General features: G+C 40.9%; 2 protein-coding genes and 1 pseudogene across 6 annotated transcripts in view; 2 read left to right on the forward strand and 1 right to left on the reverse strand.

The window, feature by feature from the left end:
* Positions 1-27992, forward strand: part of letm1 (leucine zipper-EF-hand containing transmembrane protein 1) — a 209136-nt gene that overhangs the window by 53149 nt on the left and 127995 nt on the right. For 2 of the 3 annotated variants that reach the window (XM_072256594.1, XM_072256596.1), the window contains exon 1: positions 9-96. The exons of the other annotated variant lie outside the window; for it this stretch is intronic. The gene's annotated coding sequence lies outside the window, so the exon portion shown is untranslated. Of the gene's footprint in view, positions 1-8; positions 97-27992 lie in introns of those variants that run through there. 3 annotated transcript variants of the gene reach the window in all.
* The window catches only part of LOC140196796 (histone-lysine N-methyltransferase NSD2-like), a 107274-nt gene that overhangs the window by 40639 nt on the left and 38643 nt on the right, over positions 1-27992 (reverse strand). For 2 of the 3 annotated variants that reach the window (XM_072256591.1, XM_072256590.1), the window contains exons 4-11: positions 24032-24201; positions 23170-23697; positions 12936-13092; positions 8409-8486; positions 4947-5068; positions 4080-4185; positions 3851-3999; positions 374-511 (exon numbers count right to left, since the gene is read on the reverse strand). In XM_072256591.1, coding sequence (XP_072112692.1) covers positions 374-511; positions 3851-3999; positions 4080-4185; positions 4947-5068; positions 8409-8486; positions 12936-13092; positions 23170-23697; positions 24032-24201 — 1448 coding nt within the window. The remainder of the gene's footprint in view (positions 1-373; positions 512-3850; positions 4000-4079; positions 4186-4946; positions 5069-8408; positions 8487-12935; positions 13093-23169; positions 23698-24031; positions 24202-27992) is intronic. The other variant, XM_072256592.1, reaches the window with a different exon arrangement.
* LOC140196799 (probable protein BRICK1-A) lies at positions 13-27986 on the forward strand (annotated as a pseudogene).

Consider the following 27992-nt stretch of genomic DNA (forward strand, 5'->3'; position numbering starts at 1 on the left):
CCAAGAGGAGGCACTGAAATCTTCCGAGGATTAACTTTAATCTGCATAAAGCACACCGAAATAACGTCAGACTCTCCCAATATATCATGAGTGACGGTATCTATTATCACTAATATATATATATATTTAAATATAAAAAATTAAAAAACGCACACAAATAGGGAGCCAGTTTCTTTATTCGTAAGAAGTCAAGCACATAATAAAAATATCCAGCGATCAATAGTTTTAATCAAGTCAGAAAGATGGATGGAATGCTTTCACATCTGTAGTATTCATGATTCTAGATTTTCTTTCTTGATCATGAATTAAATTGATCACGTGATCGAACAGCTCTATTTCTTTGTACTGTATGTATGCTTGAGGTCCTTCTCACCTGACAAACTCCTTCTTTCCTAGCTGCACCACTGCCCCCTCGTTCTCCTTGCGATTTTTTGGATGATACAGATGAAACCTCTGTTGGAGTCTCATCTGCACTTTCATCTCCCGACTCCTGTTGTCCATCAAATGATGTCTAAACACAAAAGAGAAAAAAGACCCATAAGTTATGCATTGTTGCAAAATAAAAGTAATGTTAAAAAAAAACAACTTATTTCATTAACTGGGTAACAAAAAATAGTACTAACACCCACCTAAGCTGAATTATGGGATCTTTTGTCAACTTGTACACCACCATGGCAGTACCAAACAAATGTCTAATAAATTGCTACAAATTTGTATTTGGCACACCAAATGCTGGAGGAAATCAACAGACTCGGCAGCATCCGTGGAAGAGAGTTAACTGTCAATGTTTTGGGCTGAGACCTTCATTAGGACTGAAACATAAACTGTTTACTGGTTTCATTAGATGCTGCCTGGCCTGCTGAGTTCCTCCAACATTTTGAGTGTATTACTTTGATTTCCAGCATCTGCAGATTTTCTTGTTTTTGAAACTTGTATTTGGGTGTAGTAAAGTTTAAATGTTTTAAAACTACAAGAGTAAAACAGTGTCAAAAGCCTACTGACATAAAAGTGTCAAAGATTATATGCTTTACCGAATATGGCGAACAAGAAGCCAGTGATAATAATACATTTTCTGCAACAGAAGTATTTATTATCACAGCCTTGTATAATACCCACAAAAGTTTCAATGATACAAAGTAGTTCTGCAGGTAAACTACTTATTTGACTTACTCCTCAGAGACAGCGCATGGGATGAGAAAATACCAGAAAAACTGGATCTTCAAAAGATGTTATTAAGATTAACAATGTATTAATTTTAAAAAGGTACAGTCTTCAGCTTTCTGCAGAAGAAAACAACTGAAGCATTAAAAGTGTGCTGGGTCAATGGTGATGAGGATTTGGACTGGTACAATTGGTCTTGGATGCTCTTTAAAAATTAAGAAAACAAATTCCATTTGCTTAAAAATAATTTAACAATTGAATACACACTGACTTTTGACAAATTTACTTTGTCCTTGCCTTAACTAAAGTCATTTTTGTGCTTTCAAATGTTCAACAGTACACTGAAAGGTCGTCAACCTAAATATAAATTGTTTCAGTATCCACAAATGCTACTTGAAACATTTGTTTCTTGTTTCAGATTTCCACCATCTGCAGTACTTAGTTTTGTATTATTGAAGGATTGTCTAAGAACAGATGATTGATTACAACTAACCAGAAACTAAAAATGGAATATTGAGAAGTGTTGTCAATAATGAGATTCAAGTAACTCAGTTCTAACACAACAGAAACAAACAATGGGAATAGGCAGGTTTCAAGCCTGCAATAGATGGAAACTGTGAATCTGCAAGTTGCAAATGTGTGAAAATTAAAGACAGAAGCTGTTTATCCTAATAATCAATATTCCTCAGACCATTTGGATGTAATACCTTAAATATCTCCCCTGCTGTAATTGGATTAATCAAACATAGTTAATGACTGATATACCTACTCTCATTCACTAAAGAAACAGCTGCCACAACCTATGTTATTATACACAATTTCCTCAATGAAAACTAGCTTTCCGAATTTCACCAGGGCCTTTAAATTTCAAAATTCATTAGAACCTTGCTGAATTCTGAGGTGACATCAATACAGTATCTGATTGAGTACAGCATCAAGAAGGCGTACTTAAAATTAAAAAAGTGATAACATATACACAGAATCTTCCAATAGAATATTTGGCATGAATACTATCATGTTGTACAAGGTCAATCATATCAGCTCCAGGCCTTTGCAATGACCTTTCCACTATCATAATGGAAAATGTGGGATGTACCCCAATGGCGGAGTTCTCTTCTATTCAGAATTAAAGAGGAATTGAAACAGCAAGACATAAACATTGAGGCAAAACAGATAAGTGCAATTAGAATTAGTGCCACTCAATGAACATATTTAATAAGACAGTCAATGCAAATCCCCATAAAAGTTATTATCACTGCTGAATTCCCCACATCTTAAGGTTCTTACTGACCAGAAACTCAATTTATTTAACTAAATAAATATTAGATGCAACAATAGGTCAGAAAGTGAATATCTCAGCAACTACTAATCTTCAAACCTTTCCACTAAGTTACAAAGCAAAGGTCATAAATGTGACAATACAGTACTTTCCCCCCCCAGAGGGTTGCAGATCTATGCCAAATCAGAGAGAGCATGGTTTAATTGGCACTGAACATAAAACAGTAATATCCCCTCAACCCAAAACATACACAGCAAATGCACTGTGGATGAAATACATCGCCAATTAGCACATCAACAACTTGTCTTGTAACATCCATCATAAACCAATGGCAGCAATCCAATACCAATCATCATCAGGTGCCGTGCCCAGTTTGAGCTTTGACTGCCATGGCTCACACACTCCTGTTTCAGGTCAAGTGGATCAATTCATTGGTATTCATTTCCAGTTCTCTGGCTGCTGTCTCCATCATCATTTGTCTTTGCCTTCCTTTTGCTTTCTTCCCTTCAATCTTTCCCATAATTACCGTGCATTCTAATGCCTCTTTCCTAATCACATGTCCAATGAAGTTACTTTGCCTTTTCTCTTTTTGTGCTTGTTCTGTTCATGACATCCTCGTTAGATATTCGTTTTGTCCATGATATTCTTTGCATCCTCCTCAAAACTCACATCTCTGAGGCTTCATTTCTTCATGGTACTAGATATTGTCCAACATTCTGATCCATATAACATAACTGGATAAACGTAACATTTCAATACTCTGAGGCGGATTATCATGCCTAGTTTAGTGCTGGTCAGTATACTCTTCATTCTCATTTGCCATCCCAATTCTTCTTTTGATGTCCATGTCGCACCTGCCATCTGATATCACCCAGTTTCCTAAGTAGCAAAAGTTCTGTACTTGTTTTATGTCTTCCCCATTTATTTTCAGCCTGCAGATAGAGTTCTCCTTCTTTTTGGATATCATCATATATTCTGTCTTTTTGCAATTGACAGATGGACCCATTTTTGCACTTTCTTCAACAACTATATCAATTAAGTTTTGTAGTTCTTCCTCCGTACTTGCAATTAACACAGTGTCATCCGCATTTCTGAAATTAATGATGTTTTCACCGCCAACTTTGATTCCCAAGATGTCTCTTATTTTTTGTAATTGCCCTGGGAGCAATGAATGACTAAGGGGTAACTCCACTTTCCCCAAAGCTCTGAAAGTCCCTAATCAGAGCCTCATCACCGGTTGCAGTTTAGAGTCATACCCAGGACAGCTAATACCAATAGGTCTATGTTGAAGGTTTGAAATTGTGGTAGTATCTCATTGATTCTTCTATCCTAAATTCCAAGCTCGAATCATAACATACATTTATCCTTTTCCATGTAGGTTGCATAACTTGCTACCCCTTTTAAATTTACCTCATTTTCTGTTAATACAGTTAGAGGAGATGGATTCTTGCTGACAGCTGGCACCAGAGTCTCAGCAGTTGATGCTCTGCTTCGTTTTTTCAGTGGTTTACATGCATCAGAGAGTTTGCTTATTTCTATGGGGAGGAAATAACGAGAGACTGAGCTTAAATTCATTTTCAGCTTCTCTTAATAGTTTAAACTGTGTTAAATAAATCATGCATTTTTACTAATTTTTTACCTGATTGACTGCTTTGGGATGTGTTGGTATAAATGGGCAATGTTTCTCCAGTCTCAATACCATCACTTCCACTTGCTTCTGCCTGATCGGTTTTACTGAAATCATACTTTGAAATCACAAATTAAATGTCAGCACTAATTACTTAACATATATTAAAATATCTAATACATAAAAAAATCATCAACCATACAAAAGACCTATTATATTTCTCAGCAGAAGCAGGACGAAATGTCATGAAGATGTTCTGAGTACATTTATTCTATTGTTTGAATCATTCTTACAAGCATTTATTAGTAATATTGCTGCCAACCTCAGAAATGGACACAACAGGATGTAAAACCAGGCTTGGTAATTATAAGCAACACACAAATTTCTGGCGGAACTCAGCAGATCATGCATCATCTATAGAAATGACTAAACAGTTTATGTTTTGGGCTTAGACCCTTCTTCAGGACAGTCCTGAAGATGGACTACAAGGGTGCTGAAAATCTGGAGCAACACTCAGGTCAGGCGACGTCAATTAGAAGGGAAATGGACAGTTCACGTGCCCTTCAATGAATAATCTGGTGTGTGTGTGTGTGTGTGTGTGTGTGTGTGTGTGTGTATGTATGTATGTATGTATGTATGGCTTGGCAGGAGCAGCAACAGCAGTTAGTTGGATTTTGAAAAAACACAAAAATGAATCGGGGTAAAAATTTTAAATGTGACAAGATAGATTTTACCAGGATGAAATATGTTTCTTTCTCAGTGGAATTGGAAAAAACATTGATACAAGTGTGTCCATACTGAGAGGGTATAGGAGATGGCAAGGGGGTCAGCCCACACGGTGCACAGCATTTAGAATTTCACATGCAATACAATAAGCACCTTTTCATCCTCATGATAGCTTCGCTTTAATCTCTTACTGGTGCTGATCCGCTCTGGGGAGTCCTCTCTGTAATCTATTACTTTTCTGGATATCCTTCTTTGTCTAGTTGATTCTGAGGTCACTGTATAGAGAAATAATGTACAGTTATCAGCTTGGCACAGCTTTTACCAATTTTGTCTAGACTGGAAAATATTGACTTCAAGCCCATCTCCAGGATTTAAGTACTTAATCAAGACTACCAATCTATGCAATTTTGAGGAAGTTCTGCAGCCTCAGTTACCAACTTGCAAATGGCATTTAACTGAAGCCTGCCAAACTAAGTGATAAAAAGAACCCATGGTTATAATCTGAGAGAATTCATTTCTCCTGTTAGTACATTGCTCTCTGACTTACTGATAAAAAGAGAGGACAAAAAGTCATCATGTTAGTGGTTGTTTGTGTTGCCTCACGAAATGGTTGATGCATACACCTTTAGAACTCAACAAATTTAGGTTGTGAAGAGCTTTGAACTATCCTGAGTATGTAATTCAGTACCATACAAATTTTAAATTTGTTCTAATGTCTACAAGCATTTTAAAGTTATTTTTTATTTCTGGAGCCACAACGGCTATCTGTAATTTACAAATCTGTACAAATGTAGCTATAAAAGTGTGACACATTAAAACTCACATCTACACTTAAGTGTTGCTCCCTCAGATACAGCAGTTATATATTTAAAAATCTTGTGTCCAGTTCAAGCCTCGTCAATCATTCTTTCCAAAAGGAGCCATAGTTTAGAGTGAAAAGTCTGCAAGCCAAAATTACTGACTGGTTAAAAATCCACGTTGAATTAAATCCAAGTGAATAAATCAAAAGCAATTATTGTCAGTAACTGCCAAGGACAGCAACAATGTATGCTTATATGAAGACTTAATACTTCTGGACAAAATAACAAATTCCCTGAACTTGACAGACTGTACCCAAGACTTCTACAAGAGGTGGCACCATTAGTTCTTACTTTCAGCATTCTTTAGATCTAGAAAAGTCACAATAAATAGTAAAACAGCAAAAGCAACATCATTGTTCAATAAAAGAATCATTGAAGAAATGATTTCAAGGAGCATCTTGAATGGAGGATACTGCAAACCATTCTGCCTTCTTAGGGAACTTCAAGAGCTTTTGGCACACAAGCAGTTGAAAGAACAGCCACTGAGGGAGATAGGAAGGAAACTAGAGAAAGATTCAAATTTAGAAATAAGGGAAATATTTTGGTTCAGTGGGCTGGAGGGCAAAGGAAGGTGGCAGAGAAAGCTGCTCATGGCATCTATTACTTAAATTTTGTATTGGAGGAAAGAACAGAAGAACTAGGTTAAAGGGGTTCAGGAAATCTTTAGAAACAATGGCTGTTTTTGCATTGTAGGATGATCCAAGAAGATTGAATTGATTTCAGAGAGATGAACAAGGCCCATTAGTACAACAAGTCTTGAATGAATGGTTAAAGCTATCACCCATGATCTTTGGGCTTAAGGGAACAGAGATCAGGCTTGTATTGGACAGCTGCCCCTGTGGAACTCCACCAGACACTGGCAGCCATCCTGAAAAGGACCCCTTTATTCCCATTCTCTGACTTCTGCCAGTCAATCTTCTATTTATAACAGTGCCTTGTTTTTAACACCATAAGACTTTTTTTTGTTTAGGAGCTTCATGAGATGCACCTTGTCAAAGGTCTTCTGAAAGTCCAAGTTAATAACATCCACTTGACCCTGTTTTGTCTAACCTGCTTGTTATCACCTCAAGTCAAGTCGCTTTTATTGTCATTAGTACAGCACACAGTAAAAATGAGACAACGTCCCTCCAGGATCATGGTGCTACATGAAACAACACAAAGCTACACCGGACTTCATGAAACACAAAACTACATTGGACTTCAGACCTACACCGGACTACATAAAGTGCACAAAACAGTGCAAGACAGTACAATAATTAATAAACAAGACAATAGGCACAGTAAAGGACAAATTATAATAATAAATGATGTATGATGTAAATGTAAACGTAAACAACGTTTTAGCAGGAATTGAGAAAAATTAGCAAAAATTGCAGTGTGTATGTGTGTGTGTGTGTTTTGCCAGATGGCAGGAGGGAGAAGAGTTTGTATGAGGGGCGCGTGGGGTCCTTCACAATGCTGTTAGCTTTGCAGATGCAGCGTGTGGCGTAAATGCCTGTAATGGCGGGAGGAGAACTATCCGCTGTAGGGTCTTGTGATCCGAGACGGTGCAATTTCCGAACCAGGCAGTAATGCAGCTGCTCAGGATACTCTCGATACATCCTCTGTAGAATGTGAGGATGGGGGGGGGGGGGGCATGGAAGATAGACTTTTCTCAGCCTTCGCAGAAAGTAGAGACGCTGCTTGGCTTTCTTGGCTAAGGAGCTGGTGTTGAGGGACCAGGTGAGATTCTCTGCCAGGTGAACACCAAGAAATTTGGTGCTCTTAATGATCTCTACAGAGGAGCTGTCGACGTTCAGCGAAGAGTAGTCGCTCCATGCTCTCCTTAAGTCAACAACCATCTTTTTTGTTTTGTTCACATTCAGATACACGTTGTTGACTTTGCACCAGTCCGTTAGCTACTGCACCTCTTCTCTGTATGCTGACTCGTCATTCTTGCAGATAAGAGCCACTATGGTTGTGTCATCGGCGAACTTGATGATGTAATTCGAGCTGTGTACTGCTGCACAGTCGTGGGTCAGCAGAGTGAACAGCAGTGGACTGAGCACAGAGCCCTGGGGGGCCCCCATGCTCAGTGTGGTGGTGTTAGAGATGCTGCTTTCAATCCGGACTGACTGACCTCAAATAATTCTAATAGATTTATCAGACAAGGTCTCCCCTTAACTAAACCAGGAAATACATTGGTAAGCATAGTGAAATGTAACACAGGTTTCCCCCGCTATCCGAATGTAGAGCGTTCCCATGAAACTGTTTGTAAGCCGAAATGGCGTAAAGCGAAGAAGCAATTACCATTGATTTATATGGGAAAATTTTTTGAGCGTTCCCAGACCCAAAAAATAACCTACCAAATCATACTAAATAGCACATAAAACCTAAAATAACACTAACATATAGTAAAAGCAGGAATGATATGATAAATACACAGCCTATATAAAGTAGAAATAATATATGTACAGTGTAGTTTCACTTAACAGAATCAGGAAGTTTGAGCCAAAATCGATTTGTCAAAAAAAATCAGCATGTACATGCATGTGAACACACCTGCCTGCCCAAGGTTTCATGGTCATGGTAGTCTTTTTCAGGGTAAACACAAGTTTAAAGCGAGTGTCTTTTTTCGTGAGAGCAAAACGTAAAGAGAACGTTTGGAAAGCGGGGAACACCTGTATTTAATTTGTTCTTTTTTTCAAACTTTGATTTCATACAGTTGGCAAATCCAAATCAAAAAAAATCAGAAAAAAGATTTCCTTTGACCTACCACTAGATCTAGTTGTTCTTTTTGGAGAGTCCTGTAGAACCCTGCGTCTAGTGGGCCCAGGTGATCCTGTTGAAAAACCTATTGGAAGCATGATGAAGACAACAGAACCAAAAATGTGTGAATGAACATTAGGAATTAATGCTTTGTTAGCTAGTTTGCTATTATTAATAGATTAGTAAAATAATCATTAAGATCTTCTTGTATCTTTCTTGTATTTGATCATTTTAGTGTAAGAAATAAAAGTTTTGATAATAAAAATAATTTAAACTGACTAGATGCAAGAATATTTGAAATGAGGATTCACCAGTAATTTGCAACTGTAATGCAATAAAAAAAGGATCTAGAATACTGCATTTGCTTAATATAGAATTGTATTCCATGTCGCAAATGGGAACAATTTTAACATAAATTATTTGAACGGCAGCGTATCAGAGATTTGGATTCATGACCAAGTACAAATTAAAATAAGGCAGGGGCAAATGGAGTAGATCAGTGGGGGTTTGAGGATTCAGTGAGAAGAGGCTTATGTGGATAGACTTTTTTTCAGTTTATTTATTGCTTCCTTCTTTATAATTGCACAGTTAGAGTAGTAGGGATGCCAGGCACGATAGTTTAATGCTCCTCTTGTGGGATGTGGGAAGGCAGGGAGAAACCCTGTCGACTTCAACTGCAAGAAGTGCATCTGGCTCCAGCTTCTAACACTCTGGATCATTCAGGGGGGCTGAATGGGTGATAGAGTCATAGAGGGGTAGTTACATCCAAGTTGCAGGACAGTTAACTGGGTGACTCTCAGGAGGGTGAATGGGATTAAACAGCCAGGACAGAGTAGCCTTGTGGTCATCTTCCTTAACAACAGGTTGAGTAGTGGTGGTGGTGGGGTGCAGGGGGTGGTGTGGATGACCTAGCAGAGGAAAGTCAGAACAGTTAGGCCTCTGGCACTGAGTCTGGCTCTGTGGCAAAGAAGGGAAGGGGGAGAAGAGACAAGCTGTGGTGATACAAGATTGGTTAGTTAGAAAGGAGGCTCTATGGATGAGAATGAGATTCCAGATGGTATGCTGCTTCCCAGGTACCAGAGTCCAAGACATCTCGGATTGAGACCTCAGCATTCTTAAGTGCGAGGGTGAGCAGCCATAGGTCGTGGTCCATATAGGTACCAATAGGGATGAGGTTCTACAAAGTCAATTCAGGGAGGTGTGTGCGAAGTTAAAAGACAGGACCTCCAGGGTTGTTGTCTCAGGACTGCTACCTGTACCGTGTTAGTGTGGCCAGAAATAAGCAGATAATACAGCTTAACAGGTGGCTAAGAAGCTGGTGTAGAAGGTGGGGGAGGGGTTCAGATTTTTGCTACTATTGCAGGGGGACGGGGGACAGGGACAGGGACAGACTGACTAACTGACTGACTGGCGCCCCACTCCCGACACAGACATTTTGCGCAGTATTTTCCCTTTGTTTTACGAGCTTGCGTTGCGATTTCGACACTCAACCTGGCATGGATGGAAAGTGTACTCGGGGGCGGACCCGACTAGTTTCCAACTCGGGAACATCCGCTCCTGGGTCAGCACCGATGTCATTGCGCCACCAGCCAGCCCAGTACTGGAGATTCCTAATGTCGTTCTGCTGTTTAAGAAAGGTTCTACGGATATACTGGGAAATTATAAGCCAGTGAGCCTGACATCAGTATTGAGAAAGTTACTGGAAAGTATTCTAAGGGACTGAATGTGTATTTGATAGACAGATTGATTAGGGACAGTCAGAATGACCTTGTGCGTGATAGATCATGTCTAACTAATCTTAGTGTTTTTGGAGAATGTTACCAGGGAAGTTGATGAAGGCAAGTCAGTGGATGTTGTCCACTTGGATTGCAGCAAGGCAAGGTCCTGCATAGGGGGGTTGGTCAAGAAGGTTCAGTTGACTAGCATTAAAGATGAGGTAGTAAACTGGATTAGACACTGGCTTCGTGGGAGAAGCCAGGAAGTGGTAGTAGACGGTTGCCTTTCTGACTGGAGGCTGCAGGGATTGACACCGGGTCTGTTGTTTGTCATCTATATGAACAATCTGGATGATTATCTGGTTAACTGGATAAGCAAAGCTTGCAGTGGGATCTGGACCAGTTTTCGGGGGGTGGGGGCAGGGAGAAGGGGAGGGAAAAATAAACAAACAAACAAATAAATAGGCTGAAAATTGGCAGATGGAATTTAATGGAAACAGGTGAGGTGTTGCACTCTGGAAGAATCAATCAGGGTAGTCTTCACAGTGAGCGGTCGGGCACTGGAAGGGATCAGGGAATACAGGTCCATAGTTCATTGAAAGTGGCATCACATATAGATAGTGTCATAAAGAAAGCTTTGGGCACACTGGCCAAATCAAAGTATTTTGATCTAAGTACTGAGTACAAGGGTTGGGATGTTATGTTGAATTTGTATAAGATGTTGGTGAGGCCTAATTTGGAGTATTGTGCCCAGTTTTGGTCACCTACCTACAGTAAAAGATGCAAGTAAGATTGAAAGAGTACAGAGAAAATTTACAAAGATATTGCTGGCACTTGAGGACCAGAGCTATAGGGAAAGGTTGAATGCGTTATGATTAATCCCCAGAATGTAGATTGAGAAGAGAGCATAGAACATAGAAATCTACAGCACATTACAGGCCCTTCAGCCCACAATGTTGTGCCGACCATGTAACCTATTCTAAAAGCTGCCTAGAATTTTCTCAATATACAGCCCACTATTTTTCTAAGCTCCATGTACCTATCTAAGAAGCTCTTAAAAGATCCTATTGTATCCGATTCCACGCACCCACCACTCTCGGTTTGAAAAACTCACCCCTGACATCCCCCTGTACCTATTTCCAAGCACCTTAAAATTTGCCCCCACGTGTTAGCCATTTTACCCATGGGAAAAAGCCTCTGCCTGTCCACACGATCAATGCCCCTCATCATCTTATACACCTCTATCAGGTCACCTTTCATGCTCAAGGAGAAAAGGCCAAGTTCACTCAACCTATTCTCATAAAGTATGCTCTCCAATCCAGGCAACATCTTTGTAAATCTCCTCTGCAATCTCTCTATAGTATCCACATCCTTCCAGTAGTGAAGTAACCAGAACAGATCTCCAAGTAGGGCCTGACCAAGAGTCTGACCATTAATATTATATTCTGTCCTCAAATTTGACCACTTCACACTTATCTGGGTTGAAAGTCCATCTGCCACTTCTCAGCCCAGTTCCGCATCCTATCAATTTCCCGCTGTAACATCACCTGTGTCATCAGCAAACTTACTAACCCACCATTCTAATCCTCATCCAGGTCAGTTATATATAAAAAAAAATCACAACGAGGAGGGGTCCCAGAACAGATCCTTGTGGAACACCACTGGTCACTGACCTCCACGCAGAATACGAACCATCTACAACCACCTTTTGCCTTCTGTGGGCAAGCCAATTCTGGATCCACAAAGCAAGGTCTCCTTGGATCCCATGCCTCCTTACTTTTGAAGGAGCCTTGCATGGGGAACCTTATCAAATGCCTTAATGAAATCCGTATGCACTACATCCACTGCTGTACCTTCATCAATGTATTCTGTTATATCCACAAAGAATTCAATCAGGCTTGTAAGGTATGATCCACCCTTGACAAAGCCATGCTGACTATCCCTAATCAGATTATGCTTCTCCAAATGCTCATAAATCCTACTTCTCAGGATCTTCAACAACTTTCTCCCGCCACTGAAGTCAGACTCACTGGACTATAATTTACTGGGTTATCTCTACTCCCCCTTTTCTTGAACAAGGGAACAACATTTTCAACCCTCCAATCCTCCGGTACTTCTCTCATCCCCATTGATGACACAAAAATCATGGTCAGAGGCTCAGCAATCTCCTCCCTCACTTGCCACAGTAGCCTTTCCCCTCGGTGAATACTGAAGCAAAGTGTTCATTAAATACCTCAGGAGATTTGATAGAGGTATACAAAATTATGAGAGATATAGAAAGAGTAAATGCAAGCAGGCTTTTCCCCCTGAGATTGGAAGAGTCTACAACTAGAGGTCACGGGTTAAGGGTGAAAGGTGAAGTGTTTAAGGGAACAGGAAGAGGAAGTTCCTCACTCAAGAGGGTGCTGAGAGTGTGGTGAATGCAATTTCTATTTCAACTTTCAAGAGAAGTTTGTAGAGTTACATGGATGGGAAGGATATGAAGGGCTATGGTTTGGGTGCAGGTCGATGGAACTAGGCAGTTTAAATGGTTTGGCATGGGCCTGTTTCTGTGTTGTAGTTTTCAATGACTCTGTAACATGCCATCAGAAAACTGACTGGATTGGATTCCAATTTAACTCAGTTTAATCATCCATCTGATGCAAGCATTCACCTGTCTCATCAAAAGGGCTTAGAAATACCATACATTTGAGCTTTCATTTCACTTTAGTCTGAACCTAATCTGATATGCTTATTTAAACAAGAACAAATTGAAACCTTCACCTGTCATATGAATAAAAAAACTTGTGCGCAGGTCACAACTAATAGCTTACACTTACCTGAACCTGATGAAGGTGATTTGTGCTCTGTAACCGGAGTAACTATAGAGAACTTGGTATTGTAACGTGCTCGCTGTTTATCACTCAGCAAAGCCCACTGAGACTCAAGCAACTCTTCAATCTCCTCAGCAGAAGCATCTGGACGTTCTTCAGTTAACTATGAATGTAAAAAAATTTCAGATTTATTTTGCTCATTTGAAGCAAGCACACACGCAGGATTAATCCACATTACTCAAACTATTACACACTAACAGTATAGAAAGATGAAACATAAAAATTACACTATATTACACATAAGATAACATAATCCCATTATTAGGCATGACAGAATATTTACAACACAGAATATGGGCTAACCATCTAATCTGTTCAAGATAGATGAGCAAGGGCTAACCTCACCTTCCAGCAGTTCCCCGGATACAGACCTACATGGATCCACACCACCCTTCAGAATCCCAGCCACTCATCATCTTGCAAATGAAAAAAAATATTTTCCTTGTCTGTTCTCTAATCCTTCAACTAATTACTTGAAATATATGCCCCTGATTTTTGATGCTGCTGGTATAATGTTTTTCCAAACATTTAACCAGATTCTTCTGTACATCACCCTGCAGTGCCATGCTTTCCTGCTGACTGTGAACAGTTAATTTCTACTTTAACTGCAAAATTGTTTTATTGATTCCCCCTTATATTTAGGGTTAATACATCTTATTCTGAGAGGATTCTTGCTACTATTTCAGTTTCCGTGCATTCTGTGAGCTGGTTGAAGGGATTATAGGACTAACTGCCCACGATAAACATGCAACACAAAGTATAATGGTGGTGGTGGCATCCGTTAGTCTTGCAAGACCATAGATCTGCGCCTGGAAAGTTCCAGGGCGCAGGCCTGAGCAAGGTTGTATAGAAGACCAGCAGTTACCCATGCTGCAAGTCTCCCCTCTCCACAACACTGATGTCGTCCAAGGGAAGGGCAAGGGCCGATACAGCTTGGCACCAGTGTTGTCGCAGGAGTTGCCAGAACGAGGTTGAAGGCAATGTTGGACTGCCTTCGGGACTCCAACTCCAGATTTGTCCTCAAGGTTTATTCCTGAAGCCTTCCCCATGAGTGGGTATGGCTGCAAGGCAGCAGAGGTTTGAAATCAGAGTTTTCTCTCTCTTAGATGGACTGCCTTCCCAGGCTGACGAGCTCCATCTACCCGAAGCACTGGTTTTAAGGCACCAGGACCCGACTTTGCCCCTTCTGTAAGTAGAAACAGTTCCGCCGGGCTTAGAGGCTAAGCCACACGAGAAGGCCAGGAGTTGGACTTGGTTGTCAGAGGCTATCTGAGGCGCATGCCGTGAGGAGCACTTTTAGGTAGTGGGAGCTTGTCCCCACTACCACTCCTCGGCTTGACAACTTTGGACAACCAAAGTACAATACAGATAGAAAATAGATACATGGCTTTACATCCAACCCCTTAATTATTATACTATAATAAGTACAACTACATACTACTATAAACAAAATAGGAAACATGACATTCATACAAATGTCCTCTTTCTTCTTCCAAACAAGTCATGCAACAATTATCTCGGCCAGAGGTTACCAGAACTTAGCTCAGTACAGAATGATTGTTATCACCACTCTCTATCAAGACACAATCATGAAGATTTTAGAGCTGTAGCTCTTCAAGCCTCTGCCCCCTGTAGAAGACAGATATTGGTTATAAGCTGATCCAGACATTTGGTCTTTGTCTTGATGCATACCTGCCACACAAAATCCTCTTCAGCACGCAAAGATTTGAATCATTCTTCCCATGATCCATGAGTTCTGAGATGCAGTGTCGTCAACTATAAGCATATCTCCTGGGAGGAAATTGCATCTTATACCTGACTGTTTCGGAAGTTCCCGTAGCTGTGGTAAGTTATCCTTAACTCACCATTTCCAAAACAAGTTTGACATGGATTAGACTTGCTTCCATTTACAAGCAGAAATAGCTTCCTTTTGGAAAACTCCTGGTGGTAAGGATGGTGAGGTCTTCAGAAACAACAGAAGGTTGCATGTTAATGCTTCCAAATCATTTAGATTAGATGATGCCTTAGTAGTTGCACAATCATTGATAATGGTCTTTACTTCACAAAGGACTGTGTGAAAACTCACTTCATCAAGATTCTGTACCTTCATGGTAGATTTGAGGACCTTTCTTACAGGTCGTGATAGAGAGACACCGCTTCTTCCTCAGAAGATACTGACGCAAGGTGGTCATCAACATAGAAGCAACATATATCCACCGTCTTTCAGGTGAATTGTTCATTGTCTTCTGCAAATTTCCTAAGAGCGAAATTGGCGCAGCTCGGTAATGAAGTTACTCCAAACACATGTACCATCAATCTAAGATCCACCAACAGGTCACCAAAGAAACCTCAGTAGGTCTACATCTTCTGCTGGTACTTTAACCTCTTGAAAGATTGATTCAACATCTGCCATAACCACCACTGTTTCTTTTCCAAATCTTATTATGACTCCATCTGTGCACTAGTAAGATCCTTGTAAAAGCTGAGCATTAACAGATATTCCCTGTAAATTCACTCCACAGCCAAAAACAACATGAAACTTCCCTTTTCTGGTGTGATAAACATCACGATGTGGAATATACCAGGTTTCCCCATCGCTGCATTCCAGACTCTCTGCTGGTACTCTTTCAGCTAACGTTTGGAGATGACAAGCTTGTGGTGGAATTAGTAATGATATCGCTCTGCAGGACTAAAAAATTGCAAATGTCATTCTACTCTTTAAGAAGGGAGGGAGGCAAAAGAAATTATGGGCCAGTTAGGCCGCCTTCAGTGGTTGGAAAAATGCTGGAGTCTATTATTAAGGATGAGGTTTTGGAGTATATGGAGACATGACAAATAGGCCAAAGTCAGTATGGTTTCCTGAAGAGAAAATCTTGCCTGAGAATTCTTTTGGAATTCTTTGGGGAAATAACAGGCAGGATGGCCAAAGGAGAGTCAGAGGATATTGTTTATTTGGACTTTCAGAAGGCCTTTGACAAGGTGTCACACGTGAGGCTGCTTAACGAGATAAGAGCCCATGGTACTACAGTAAAGAAACTAGCATGGATAGAAGATTGGCTGTCTGGCAGGAGGCAACAAGTAGGAATACAGGGGGACTTCTCTAGTTGGCTGCTGGTGACTAGTGGTGTCACAGGGGTCGGTGTTGGGACTGCTTCTTTTCACGTTTCATGCGAATGATATGGCTGAAGGAATTGATGACCTTGGGGCCAAGTCTGCAGATGATACAAAGGAGGACAAGTAGTGTTGAGGAAACTGTTTGCAGGAGTTAGAGATTGGGAGAATGGGCAAAGAAGGTGCAAATGGAATACAGCATTGGGAAATGGTCATGCACTTTGGTAGAAGGAATAAAGGCATGGACTATTTTCTAAATGAGGAGAAATTCAAAAACCAGAAGTGAAAGGGACTTGCGAGTCCTCGTGCAGGATTCACTAAAGATTAACTTGCAGGTTGAGTCGATGGTAAGAAAGGCCAATGCAATGTTAGCGCTCATTTTGAGAGGAGTAGAAAAGAGACAAGGAAAAATTTCTTTAGCCAGAAGATGGTGAATCTGTGGAATTCACTGCCACAGCCAACTGTGCTGGCCAAGTCATTGCATATATTTAAAGCAGCGGTTGACAGGTTCTTGCTTAGGCAGGAGAATGGGGTTGAAAAGGATAATAAATCAGACACGATGGAATGACGAAGCAGACACGATGGCTCAATTGGCCGAATTCTGTTCCAATTTCTCATAGTCTTATTTGTAATCCTCCACATAAATGAAAACCTTCAGTCATATAAATAAGAACTATAAAAGTTGCTAAGCTTAGTAAACAAGTCAAGAAACCAGAAAGCTCAGATATCAATTTTATATAATGTACCATTGTAATGTAATTTCCTATTTCAAACCTGATGCTGAAGTTGGGCAAGACGAGAAAGAAAAAGTTAGAACAAAGAAATAAATTATGGCTCCCATAGCTAATCAACACTCACGAGCTTTAACTGTAAAATGCAGAAAAAAAAGTTAAGCGAAAATAAACTCAGCTGTGCGGTCTCTAATGGCAAAATACTGTTTAGTGTACAAGAAGCATGTGTAGTGCATTGTAACTAGTAGTAATGACTGGAGACAAAATAAGAACACATTCTCATCCCTTCATTATTAGGGACTATGAAACAATCTAAAATAATTATGATTTCAACTAATTATTTGAGTTCTTTTGGTGAGTAGATTTTACAGAACTCCTAGGATTCTCACAATTAGTACATCCCATTGAAAAATGCTGAACAATTCTAATCTGGTCAATTAGCACCCTAAGCCTACTGACAATCAACAGGCAAATGTTGTACAGGTGTCCCCTGCTTTTTGAACGTTCGCTTTACGAAACCTCAGTGTTACAAAAGACCTACATTAGTTACCTGTTTTTGCTAACAGAAGGTGTTTTCACTGTTACGAAAAAAGGCACCGCGCCCCCAGCAGCTGCTCCTCCCCTGGATTCGGAACTGTATTCTAGCCGGTATTGCTTAAACATGTGCCTGCGAGCAGCCGTTTGCAAGATGAGTTCTAAGGTATCGGAAAAGCCTAAAAGAGCTCGTAAGGGTGTTACACTTAGTGTAAAACTAGTCATAATTAAGCGTTTCGATTGTGATGAACGAAGTAAGGACAAAGTGAGTTTAGCTTGTGGAAGCTGACGAAGATGATGTTGAAGAGGTTTTGGTATCCCATGACTAAGAACTGATAGATGAAGAGCTGATGCAATTGGAAGAAGAAAGGATAACAATCGAAACCGAATGTAGTAGCGAAAGTGAAATCGTTCAGGAACTTAACGTGAAGCAACTGCATGAGATTTTTGCTGAAATGATAAAGTACAACTTTAATTTTGAAAGGGTATGTTGGTTTAGGGCATATTTGCAAGATGGTTTGAGTGCTTACAAAGAACTGTATGATAGAAAAATGCGCAAGGCTAGCAGTCAAGCATACTGTTGTTTTTCAAGCCTTCCACATCAGCCACAGCAGACGACGAACCTCGACCTTCGACATCGAGGCAGGCAGACATAGATGGAAACAGACGACACCTCAGTGTCCCACCACCCCAACCCCCGGGCCGCGGACAGATACCGATTCGCGGAGAATGCAGCAGTAGCCTGGACGCACCCAACACATCTTTAAGAAAAAAAGCCGAAATAAACAAGCTAATTAATTAGGTGCCGCCCGGCACGCAAATGTCAGCCCAGATCAGAGCCGATTGCGTCGCTTCTGATCTGAGCCGACATTTATGTGCCAGGCGGCACCTAATTAATTAGCTTGTTTATTTCGGCTTTTTTCTTAAAGATGTGCTGGGTGCGCCCCAGCCACCTCTGTACCCCTGCACCAACCCAGCTTCCAACGACTTAGCCCAACACACCATCATCAGTGTGCTCGGCGCCGCCTTCCCAATTCCGGTAAGTGATACTATACTGTACATACATTATTTCTACTTTATATCAGCTGTGTATTTTTATGCATTATTTGGTATGATTTGGCAGCTTCATAGCTTAAAGGTTACTGGAGAGAGAGTTTCTGCCCAGAGCGCTTGCGCCGTGTTTTTGCCGAGAGCGCTTGTGTGAGACTTTCGCTACAGAGAACAGTGCAGGCAGTGATTGTAGAGAAGTATTTCTACTTTATATAGGCTGTGTATTTATCATATCATTCCTGCTTTTACTATATGTTACTGTTATTTTAGGTTTTATGTGTTATTTGACATGCTCTGATAGGTCATTTTTGGGTCTGTGAACGCTCACAAATTTTCCCCATATAAATAAATGGTAATTGCTTCTTCGCTTTACGACATTCCAGCTGACGAACTGTTTCATAGGAACGCTCTACCTTCGGATGGCGGGGGAAACCTGTAATTGCTTTGAGTTATTTATCAGTAATTTGCTCACTGATGCTTAATTTAGGTAATGCCATGAGCATACACGTTCAGATTTCATTTCAAGCTTGGTCTAATCACGAACAAAAAAAAAGCAAATTCAAAATGAGGTGGGAAAAATCACAATTAACATAGAAAAGACTTGTGACATTAAGTAACCTCAGCAAAACAGTGGAAAATAAGAGAAAAATTCCCTCCCCAAAGATTATCCATAAGTCACAAGTCATTAGAAGAATGACTCCAGTTCCATTAGCACCTAAACTTAGATATGATGCACAGCAGTCTGCTTGGTTGGGTTAATTAGTCATTATAAATGGTCCTGTGATTAGGCTGGGGTTAAATGCATGGGTTCCTGGGTGGCGCAGACCATTGGGCTGGAAGTGTCTGTTCCACACTGCATCTCCAAATAAATAAACGCAACGCTGGAGCAAAGTCAAAGGTAAGATGCTTCCTAATCAACACCTCATGGTGTTCAGACAAGATAGTGCTGGTAAATTCCTGTTCATCCAGCCTGGAATATCTAATAGAGAAGTGTCACCTATATTACCTACCACAGAAGTTCAGCTATCCTGACAGCAGTCTGTATCCTGCCACAGGCAGATGTGAGGCCTGCACTCAATGAACTATACCTCTGGTTAACAGCCTTGACGGTAACTTCAACCAGATCAACATCCAAGAGTATATTACCAATATAGTAATATAGTAAGTGCTTCTCCCATCTGAGCAGTGGGTCAAACACCCTTGACAATCGCTATATAACCAAAGATGCCTACTGAGCAACCCCCTGCACCAGCTCCATTGCCCTCTAACAGTTTGGTAAATCAGACCACCACAATGAACTCATTTTTCCTGATGCAAACAAAAACTGAAATGATACAGGATATTTAAAACGCAAACACAATGAAATCTGCAGTTGCTGGAATTTCAAGCAACACACATAAAAGTTGCTGGTGAATGCAGCAGGCCAGGCAGCATCTCTAGGAAGAGGTACAGTCGACGTTTTGGGCCGAGACCCTTCGTCAGGACTAACTGAAAGAAGAGCTAGTAAGAGATTTGAAAGTGGGAGGGGAAGGGGGAGATCCAAAATGATAGGAGAAGACAGGAGGCAGAGGGATGGCGCCAAGAGCTGAACAGTTGATTGGCAAAAGGGATACAAGAGGATCATGGGACAGGAGGCCTAGGGAGAAAGAAAAGGGGGAGGGGAGGAAAAGCCCAGAGGATGGGCAAGGGGTATAGTGAGAGGGACAGAGGGAGAAAAAGGAGAGAATAAAAGAATGCGTATGTATATATAAATAAGTAACAGATGGGGTATGAGGGGGAGGTGGGGCATTAGCGGAAGTTTGAGAAGTCGATGTTCATGCCATCAGGTTGGAGGCTACCCAGACGGAATATAAGGTGTTTTTCCTCTGACCTGAGTACAGAAGTCCACGGCCTCCTCTACTGTAAAGATGAAGCCACACTCAGGTTGGAGGAACAACACCTTATATTCCGTATAGGTACCCTCCAACCTGATGGCATGAACACTGACTTCTCTAACTTCTTCTAATGCCCCTCCTCCCCCATGTACCCCATCCATTATTTATATACATTCTTTTTCTCTCTCTCCTTTTTCTCCCTGTCTCTCACTATACCCCTTGTCCATCCTCTAGACTTTTTCCCCCCTCCCCCTTTTCTTTCTTCCTAGGTCTCCTGTCCCATGATCCTCTCATACCCCTTTTGCCAATCAACTGTCCAGCTCTTGGCTCCATTCCTCCCTCTCCTGTCTTCTCCTATCATTTCTGATCTCCCCCTCCCACTTTCAAATCTCTTACTAGCTCTTCTTTCAGTTAGTCCTGACGAAGGGTCTCGGCCCGAAACGTCGACTGTACCTCTTCCTGGAGATGCTGCCTGGCCTGCTGCGTTCACCAGCAACTTTGATGTGTGTTGCTTGATACAGGATATATCAGCAACTGTGTTGAGGGCCATGTACCAAAGGTGAAGTTCAGGGATGCAGTATTCAATTCAGGTGACCCTACCTGTGTAAGAAATTGAGATACAATCTCCACAAAGCTATCAGGAATGCCAAGGGATAGTACCAGACCAAAACAGAGTCCCACACCAGCTGTCAATTGTGGCAGGGCTTACATGCTATAATGGTCTACAAAACAAAGTTAGTCAGCATAATTGACAAAAGCACATCCCTTCCTGATGAGCTTAATAAATTCTATGTACACTTTGAACAGAAGGGGATTGGAATGTCATCACCTATCCTGAAGCATCCAATGCACCTGAACTCAGTCACTGTTGCAGATTCAAGATCAGTCTTCTAATAGTGAATCCTTGAAAGCAACTGGCCCAGATGGTACCCAAATGTCCTAAGACTCTGTGCAGATCAGCTGGTGGGGGTATTTGCAGACTTTTAAGCCTCTCCATGTTGCAATCTAAGATTCCCACTTGTTTAAAAAGACCATTGTAGTACCAGTACTTAAGAAAAACAAGATAACTTACATAATGACCACTGCCTCGTAGCCCTTACATCCACCGTCACGAAACATTAACTCCAGCCTAATAGACAACTTGAACCCACCACAATTCACCTACCGCCAAAACAGATCTATGGCAAGCAAATCTCCCTGACCCATCTCCTCTGGAGCACCTGACAGCAAAGGCACTAGGTCAGACTTTTGTTTGTTGACTAGAGCTCCACCTTCAATACTATAATTTTAAGCAAACTTGTCATCAAACTCCAGATCCTGAAAGTCAACAGCTCTCCCTGTAACTAGATGCTTGACTTCCTGATCAACGGACCACAATCAGTAAAGATAGACAGCACATCTCCGCCATGATTATTGTAAACACTGGTGCTCCACAAGGTTGTATCCTCAGCCCCTATGTTATTCCCCATACACTCATGGCTCCATGGCCATTTTCTGCTCAAACTCCGCCATGTTTGCAGATGATAACACTGTAGTGGGCCATATTTCAAATAACAGGAAGGAGATAGAGAGCCTAGCGTCATGTTGTCAGGACAACCACCTCTCCTTCAATGTCAGTAAAATAAGCGAGCTGATCACTGACTACAGGAAGGAGAGCAGTGCACATGCTCCTGCTTACATCAACAATGTTGAGGTTGAGAGTGTTGATAGTTTTTAAGTTCCTAGGAGTGAACATCATGAAGAGCCTTTCCTGGTCCAATTATGTTGATGCCACAGCTGAAAAAGCTCACCAGCACCTCCCTCTACTTCCTCAGGACGTTAAAGATATTTGGCATGTCCCCTTTGAGCCTCACCAATCTTTTAATCAATGTATCATAGTAAGCATCTTATTTGGATGTAGCATGGCTTGTACTCTGCCTGAAGCTGCCATTGTGAACACAGCTCAGCATATCATGGAAACAAGCTTCCCCACTGTGAACTCTGTCTACACTCCTTGCCAAAGCAGCCAGTATAATTAAAGGCTTACACACTCTGGACATCCTCTCTTTCTCCCCCCCCCCCCCCCCACATCACATACATGATACAAGATCTGAAAGCGCATGCTACCAAGCTGAAGAATAGCTTCTAATCCACTGTTGTAAGACTATTGAATGTTTCCCTTCTATGATCATGACCTCAATTTACCTTGTTGTGACCTTGGATCTTACTGTCTACCTGCCACGTACTTTCTGTAGTGAGCACCTTAGTCTGGTTTACCTGGACCTACTTCAGTGGACCATTGTAATGAATTGATCTGTATGGATGCTATGCATGGTATATAGATGGTATATTTTTCACTGTACCTTGGTATATGAGATGATAATAAACCTATTTTTAATTTCTGCCTAAATTAAGCTAAATACTACATTTATGGCCTGGACTTACCTTTGAATGTGTTTAATATCTAAATTTATGCAATTAATTTTGTATTAATAACAAATCAAAGAAACATTTAAGGCCTCATCCCACGAGGGGATATATTTCGGTAGCAAACCAACTTCTTCAAATTTAGATAATAATGATTTCAATCTACTAGCTCCCACTGCACCTTTCCTGAGCCCTCCAACCTCCCAAGTTTGACATTATGCAGTGCTAAATTTTAGTCACTGCACTCTCTACCAAAACAGTAAAGAGCAGGTCACTAGCAGAGAAACACTAGGTAGAAGCAACTTCTAAAAATTTTAGATGTTTAGGTGATCATTTCTCAAATTAATAAAATTGCCTTAAAATAGTTACCAAGCATTTTTCCAGCAAACAGCAAATATCAATTATAATGTCTCATTTACAGAAATAATGGATAATCACAATTTTTCTTGGACTGTAATATTTAAAAACACAAACCTCATCTCTGTGTTTCTGACAGAAGGCCATGAACTGAGCAAGGACGGTGTCACACTTCCTGGTCCGCTGACTGGCTACTCCATGTTTTCGCTTAGCCATGGGGGAACTTGCACAACTCTCAGAATCTGATGATCTACAAGATGTCCTGTCAGTTGAATAACTTTGAGCAGAACCTTCAGTAGAATCCACAGTCCTAGTTAAACACTCTTTTGCAGGGATCTTACGTTCAAATCCTTTTGAACAGCGCCTTTTATTTGGTGCGCCATTTCTTCTCCTTGCTCCTTTACTGCTTGAGAGATTGTCTTTTGGAGCTGGCAAATCTTCAGTTGGCCACTTCCTGTTCTCTACAAGTTCAACAGGAACACCAGCCTCTTTTGCAACCTGAGGTGGTAATAATGGACGATCACAATCATAAACAAAGGTATATTTAGCTTTTCGATTCTCAGGGGTCATTGCCAGTGCCTTTTCAGCTTGTGCAATGCCTATATCCCATTGAAGACGAATCCTGGCAGGAATTGGTTTTAGGAGCTGAAAAAAAGAAATTTGATTTTTAAAGGTACACTGGAATTACAAAATACTCAATAAAACTCTCTTTGGATTGGACCTAAAGGAAACAGATGTTGCTAAACCTTTAACGTTTTGCTACAATTAACCGAACAATACAAAATAAAAATTAAACTATGAAACTGCTCTTTTTAACTCTTTAGAAAATTCCAACTCTTCTGGCTATTTATTCAAAAAAAATTCAATTCACACATGATATAAGATTGTCTGAAGTAAAGCTATTGTAGAAAGTATGTATGAAAAGATTCAGTATGAAGGAAAAGTCAAAATAATAATCATTAGAGAGCTCTCACCCTACCTTGTTTTTCTCTGCCTTTGAACTTGCATGTTTGGCACTCTCCTGGATTAACTCATCATACTGATGAGCACCTAAAAAGGGTATCATACTCTTTTCGAAAATCCAGGCTCTTTCTGGAGCTTCTCCAAAAAACTGGACATGGTACTGGCGACAAATAGACTTACTCACAACTGAAAATTAAGAGAAAAGAATTCTTATTATTTTAAGAACAATGCAACTGATTTTCGTGAGTGAACTGTGATACTTTGGTCTGCATTACACCCAGATTCCAGTTGACAAGGATTTATAGCATATTACAGCACGGAAATAGGTCCTTCAACCCAACTAGTCCACACCATCCACACACGTCCTCCCTGTTAGTTCTAGTCACCTACATAACCTTCAAGCCCTTCTTCTCCATGTACCTATCCAAATGCTTCTTAAACACTGCAACTGTACCCATCTTGGCCACTTAATCTGCAATCTCATTCTAGGTATTCGCAACCCTCTGGGTAGTTATCCCAGTCATCTTAAAATCTCTCCCCTCTTATTCTGTATCTGTGCCCTCCAGTTTTGACCTTCTGACCTTGAGGAAAAGACAATGACTGTCTCCTTATCCACACCCCTCACAACTTTGTAAAATTATGAGGCTACCTCTTGTTCCTCCTATGCTCTGAGGAATAAAGATCCAGAATGGCCTACTTCTCCCCATAACTCAGGCTTTCCAGTCAAGGAATGATCCTTGTAGATCTTTTCTATACTTTCCCTACTTAACAATGCCTTTCTTAAAACAGTGTGACCAAAATTGTACACAATACACCTAGTGCAGTCTCACCAATGATGTGTATAACTGCAACATAGTGTCCCTACTCCTAAACTCGATGCCCTGATTGATGAAGGCCAGCATACTGTATGTATTCTTCATTTCCCTGTCTTCTTGTGCGGCCACTTTCAGCGAACTAAGCACTTGTACTCCTAGGTCCCTCTGTTCCACAATGCTTGTACAGTGAATGGCAGGGCACTGGTAAGTTCCACTCTGAGTTGAATGTCCAAATTGCATCAACTCACACTTACCCAAGTTAAAATCCATATGCTCATCTTCCTAACTGATGAAGATCCACGGCAATTCATTATAACCTGCTTCACTATCAACAAGACACCCTAATTTAGTATCATTAGCAAACTTGTTAATCAGCCCATGTACATCCGCATCCAAATGATTTGCAACACTGGCCACTGCTGCACCTCTCTAGTCACAGGTCCCCAGTTGGAGAATCTATCTTAAACCATCTTCAGCTTCCTATCATCGAGCTTATTCTGAATCCACCTGATAGCAATCCCTGAACCTTAAGTGAACTAATCTTCCAGATCAACTGAATGCGGGACCTTGTTAAAGGTCTTACTAAAAAATTAATGCACACAACATCCACTGCCCTATCTTCATCAATTAAGAGGCAGGATTTATGAGCATAGTCTAAATGGGGATAGTCAACATGACTTTGAGTGGGCAGTTCTTGCCTCCCAAGCCTGATGGAATTCTTTGAGGAAGTGACAAAACATATTGATGAAGACAATGCAGTGGATGTGGTGCATATGGATTTTAGTGAGGCATTTGACAAGGCTCCCTATGGTAGGTTCATTCAGAAGGAGGCAGGGGATCCAGGGAAACTTGGCTGCATGGTCTCAGAAGGCAGAGGGTGGTAGCAGACAAAACATATTCTGCCTGGTGGTAGGTGACCAGTGGTGTTCTGTAGGAATCTGTTCTGACACCCCTGCTCCTTATGATTTTTATAAATGACTTGGATGAGAAAGTAGAAGGATGAGTTAGTAAGTTTGTAGATGACATGAAGTTGGTAGTATTTGTGGATCGTGTAAGATTATTGTAGGTTACAAAGGGGTATTGTCAATGATGGTGTTGTGGCATCAGCACCAGACTTTGGGGCGAATGGTTCCGAGTTCAAATCTGGCTGGCTCCTAACATGCTTTCCATCCATGCTGGATTGAGCGCCGAGCTAGCAACTCAGTCCCGTAAAAAACAGAAAAATGTTAAGCAAACAGCAAAAAAAAAAAAAAGCCACCCGAAGTGCCAAGGTGCAAAAAGGAACAACAAAGGAACATTATTAGGACGCACAGCTGAGCTGAGAAGTGGCAGATGGAGCTCAATCCGGAAAAGTGTGAAGTAATTTGCTTTGGAACGTCGAACTTGAAGGCAGGATTCTTAACAGTATGAAGGAATCAAGAGATCTTCAGAGTTTACATCCATAGAGCCTCCAAAGTTGCAGTGCAAGTTGATAGTGTGATCAAGCAGGTGTATGGTTCATTAGTCAGGATACTAAGTTCAAGAGCTGTGAGGACTCTGGTTAGCCACGAGGATCGTCTTCAGCTCTGGTCACCTCACTGTAAGTACGACATGGAAACTTTAGAGAGGGTGCAGAAGAGATTTACCAGGATGCGGCTTAGATTAGACAGCATGTCTTATGAGAATCGGTTGAGCGGGTTGGGGCTTTTCTCGTTGGAGAGGAGGATGAGAGGTAACTTGATAGAGGTTTCTGAGATGATAAGAGGCAGACAGAGAGGACTGGCAAAGACTTTTTCCACAGGACAGAAATGACTAATATGAGGGGGCATAAGTTTAAGGTGCTTGGAGGAAAGTAAAGGAGGGTTCTCAGAGGCAAGTTGATTTTTTTTAAAAACACAGAGTGGTAGGTGGGTGGAACGCACTACCAGGGGTGGTGGTAAAGGACGATATGTACATGGATAAAAGAAAAATTGAGGGCTCCGTGGGAGGGAAGGGTGAGATTAATCTTGGAGTAGGTTAAACCTTGTGAGTCCAAGGGCCTGTACTGTGCTGCACTGTCCATTGTTATGTGCCCATAGTTACATCCTTAAAAAACTCAATAAGATTCATCAGATGCAACCTCTCTTTGTCAGCTTTACAAACATGCTCACTGTTTCAAATTGATGAGCTCCCAAATAGTTCTGTGTTACTGTTTATACTAATTAATCTGTGGGATTATTAGTATATGTGATCAGCAGTGTTTGTTACACCCAAGAACAAATAGGTGAAGAAATATGAAAATTAACCAGTAACAACATGAATGCTGTATACAGCAATTTTAACATTGTGAAACAAAGTAAGGTGTATCACATACAAGTCTGCATGAGAATACTTGGAGGGAAATGAATAAGGCCACAATAAAATTCAACATGGACTTGTTGGATCCAGTGCAGAGAGAGATGCACCAAGACTGGGCTAACAGGGAATACATTGAAGTCATCACTAGCAATCACAATCAAGAAGATTGCCGATTTCCTCAATTCATTTGACATGTCCTGCCGTTCCCGGCTAGCAACACTGAATGAGAAGCCAACAGCTCTAGAACAAAGGATTGAGTACACTGAATCACCAGTAACGAAGGGCAAGACTCTGACCTAAATCAGTGGCATTTCAACCTCCGGCCAGAGTAATCATGAACTCGATGGAATCGTGTCAGGGAAAAACAGATGCTGTGACTTGCCTAGCCATCAAACTTTCCTTTTCTATCTTAACTCTTTTGATCATTAAAGGCTTTTTAACAAGAGAGCTCAAAGTAATTCAGACTGAGTTCCATTCCAAGGTAGTTTCCTCATTTTTGAAGATGGCGACACTGAATGAAACAATGAGTTGGAGATTGGGGTAGAAAATTTGTGCCAACCGTTCATGGTGGAGTGGGTTTTTTAAATCTCCTTGATTTCAAGAATTGTGTTCTAACTCAAGTTATTGCGAGTGGAGTCTTGTCTTTCCATTTTATTCTTGATAAAATGTTGAACAGTTTGTAATCTCCAGCCTGTCAGCTGGCTAGCCTGCTCCTTGGATGAGGGAATAATGACTGTTTCAGATGTAACAAATTTTTTGGAGTCGCTGGGAGTGTACAACAAATAAATTGTCATTTTATTGTTTATTTTCATTCCTCCAATGTGTGTCACTATATACTAAAAATAA

This window comes from Mobula birostris, chromosome 4, assembly GCF_030028105.1.
Source record: "Mobula birostris isolate sMobBir1 chromosome 4, sMobBir1.hap1, whole genome shotgun sequence".
In the NCBI taxonomy this organism is placed as follows: Eukaryota; Metazoa; Chordata; class Chondrichthyes; order Myliobatiformes; family Myliobatidae; genus Mobula; species Mobula birostris.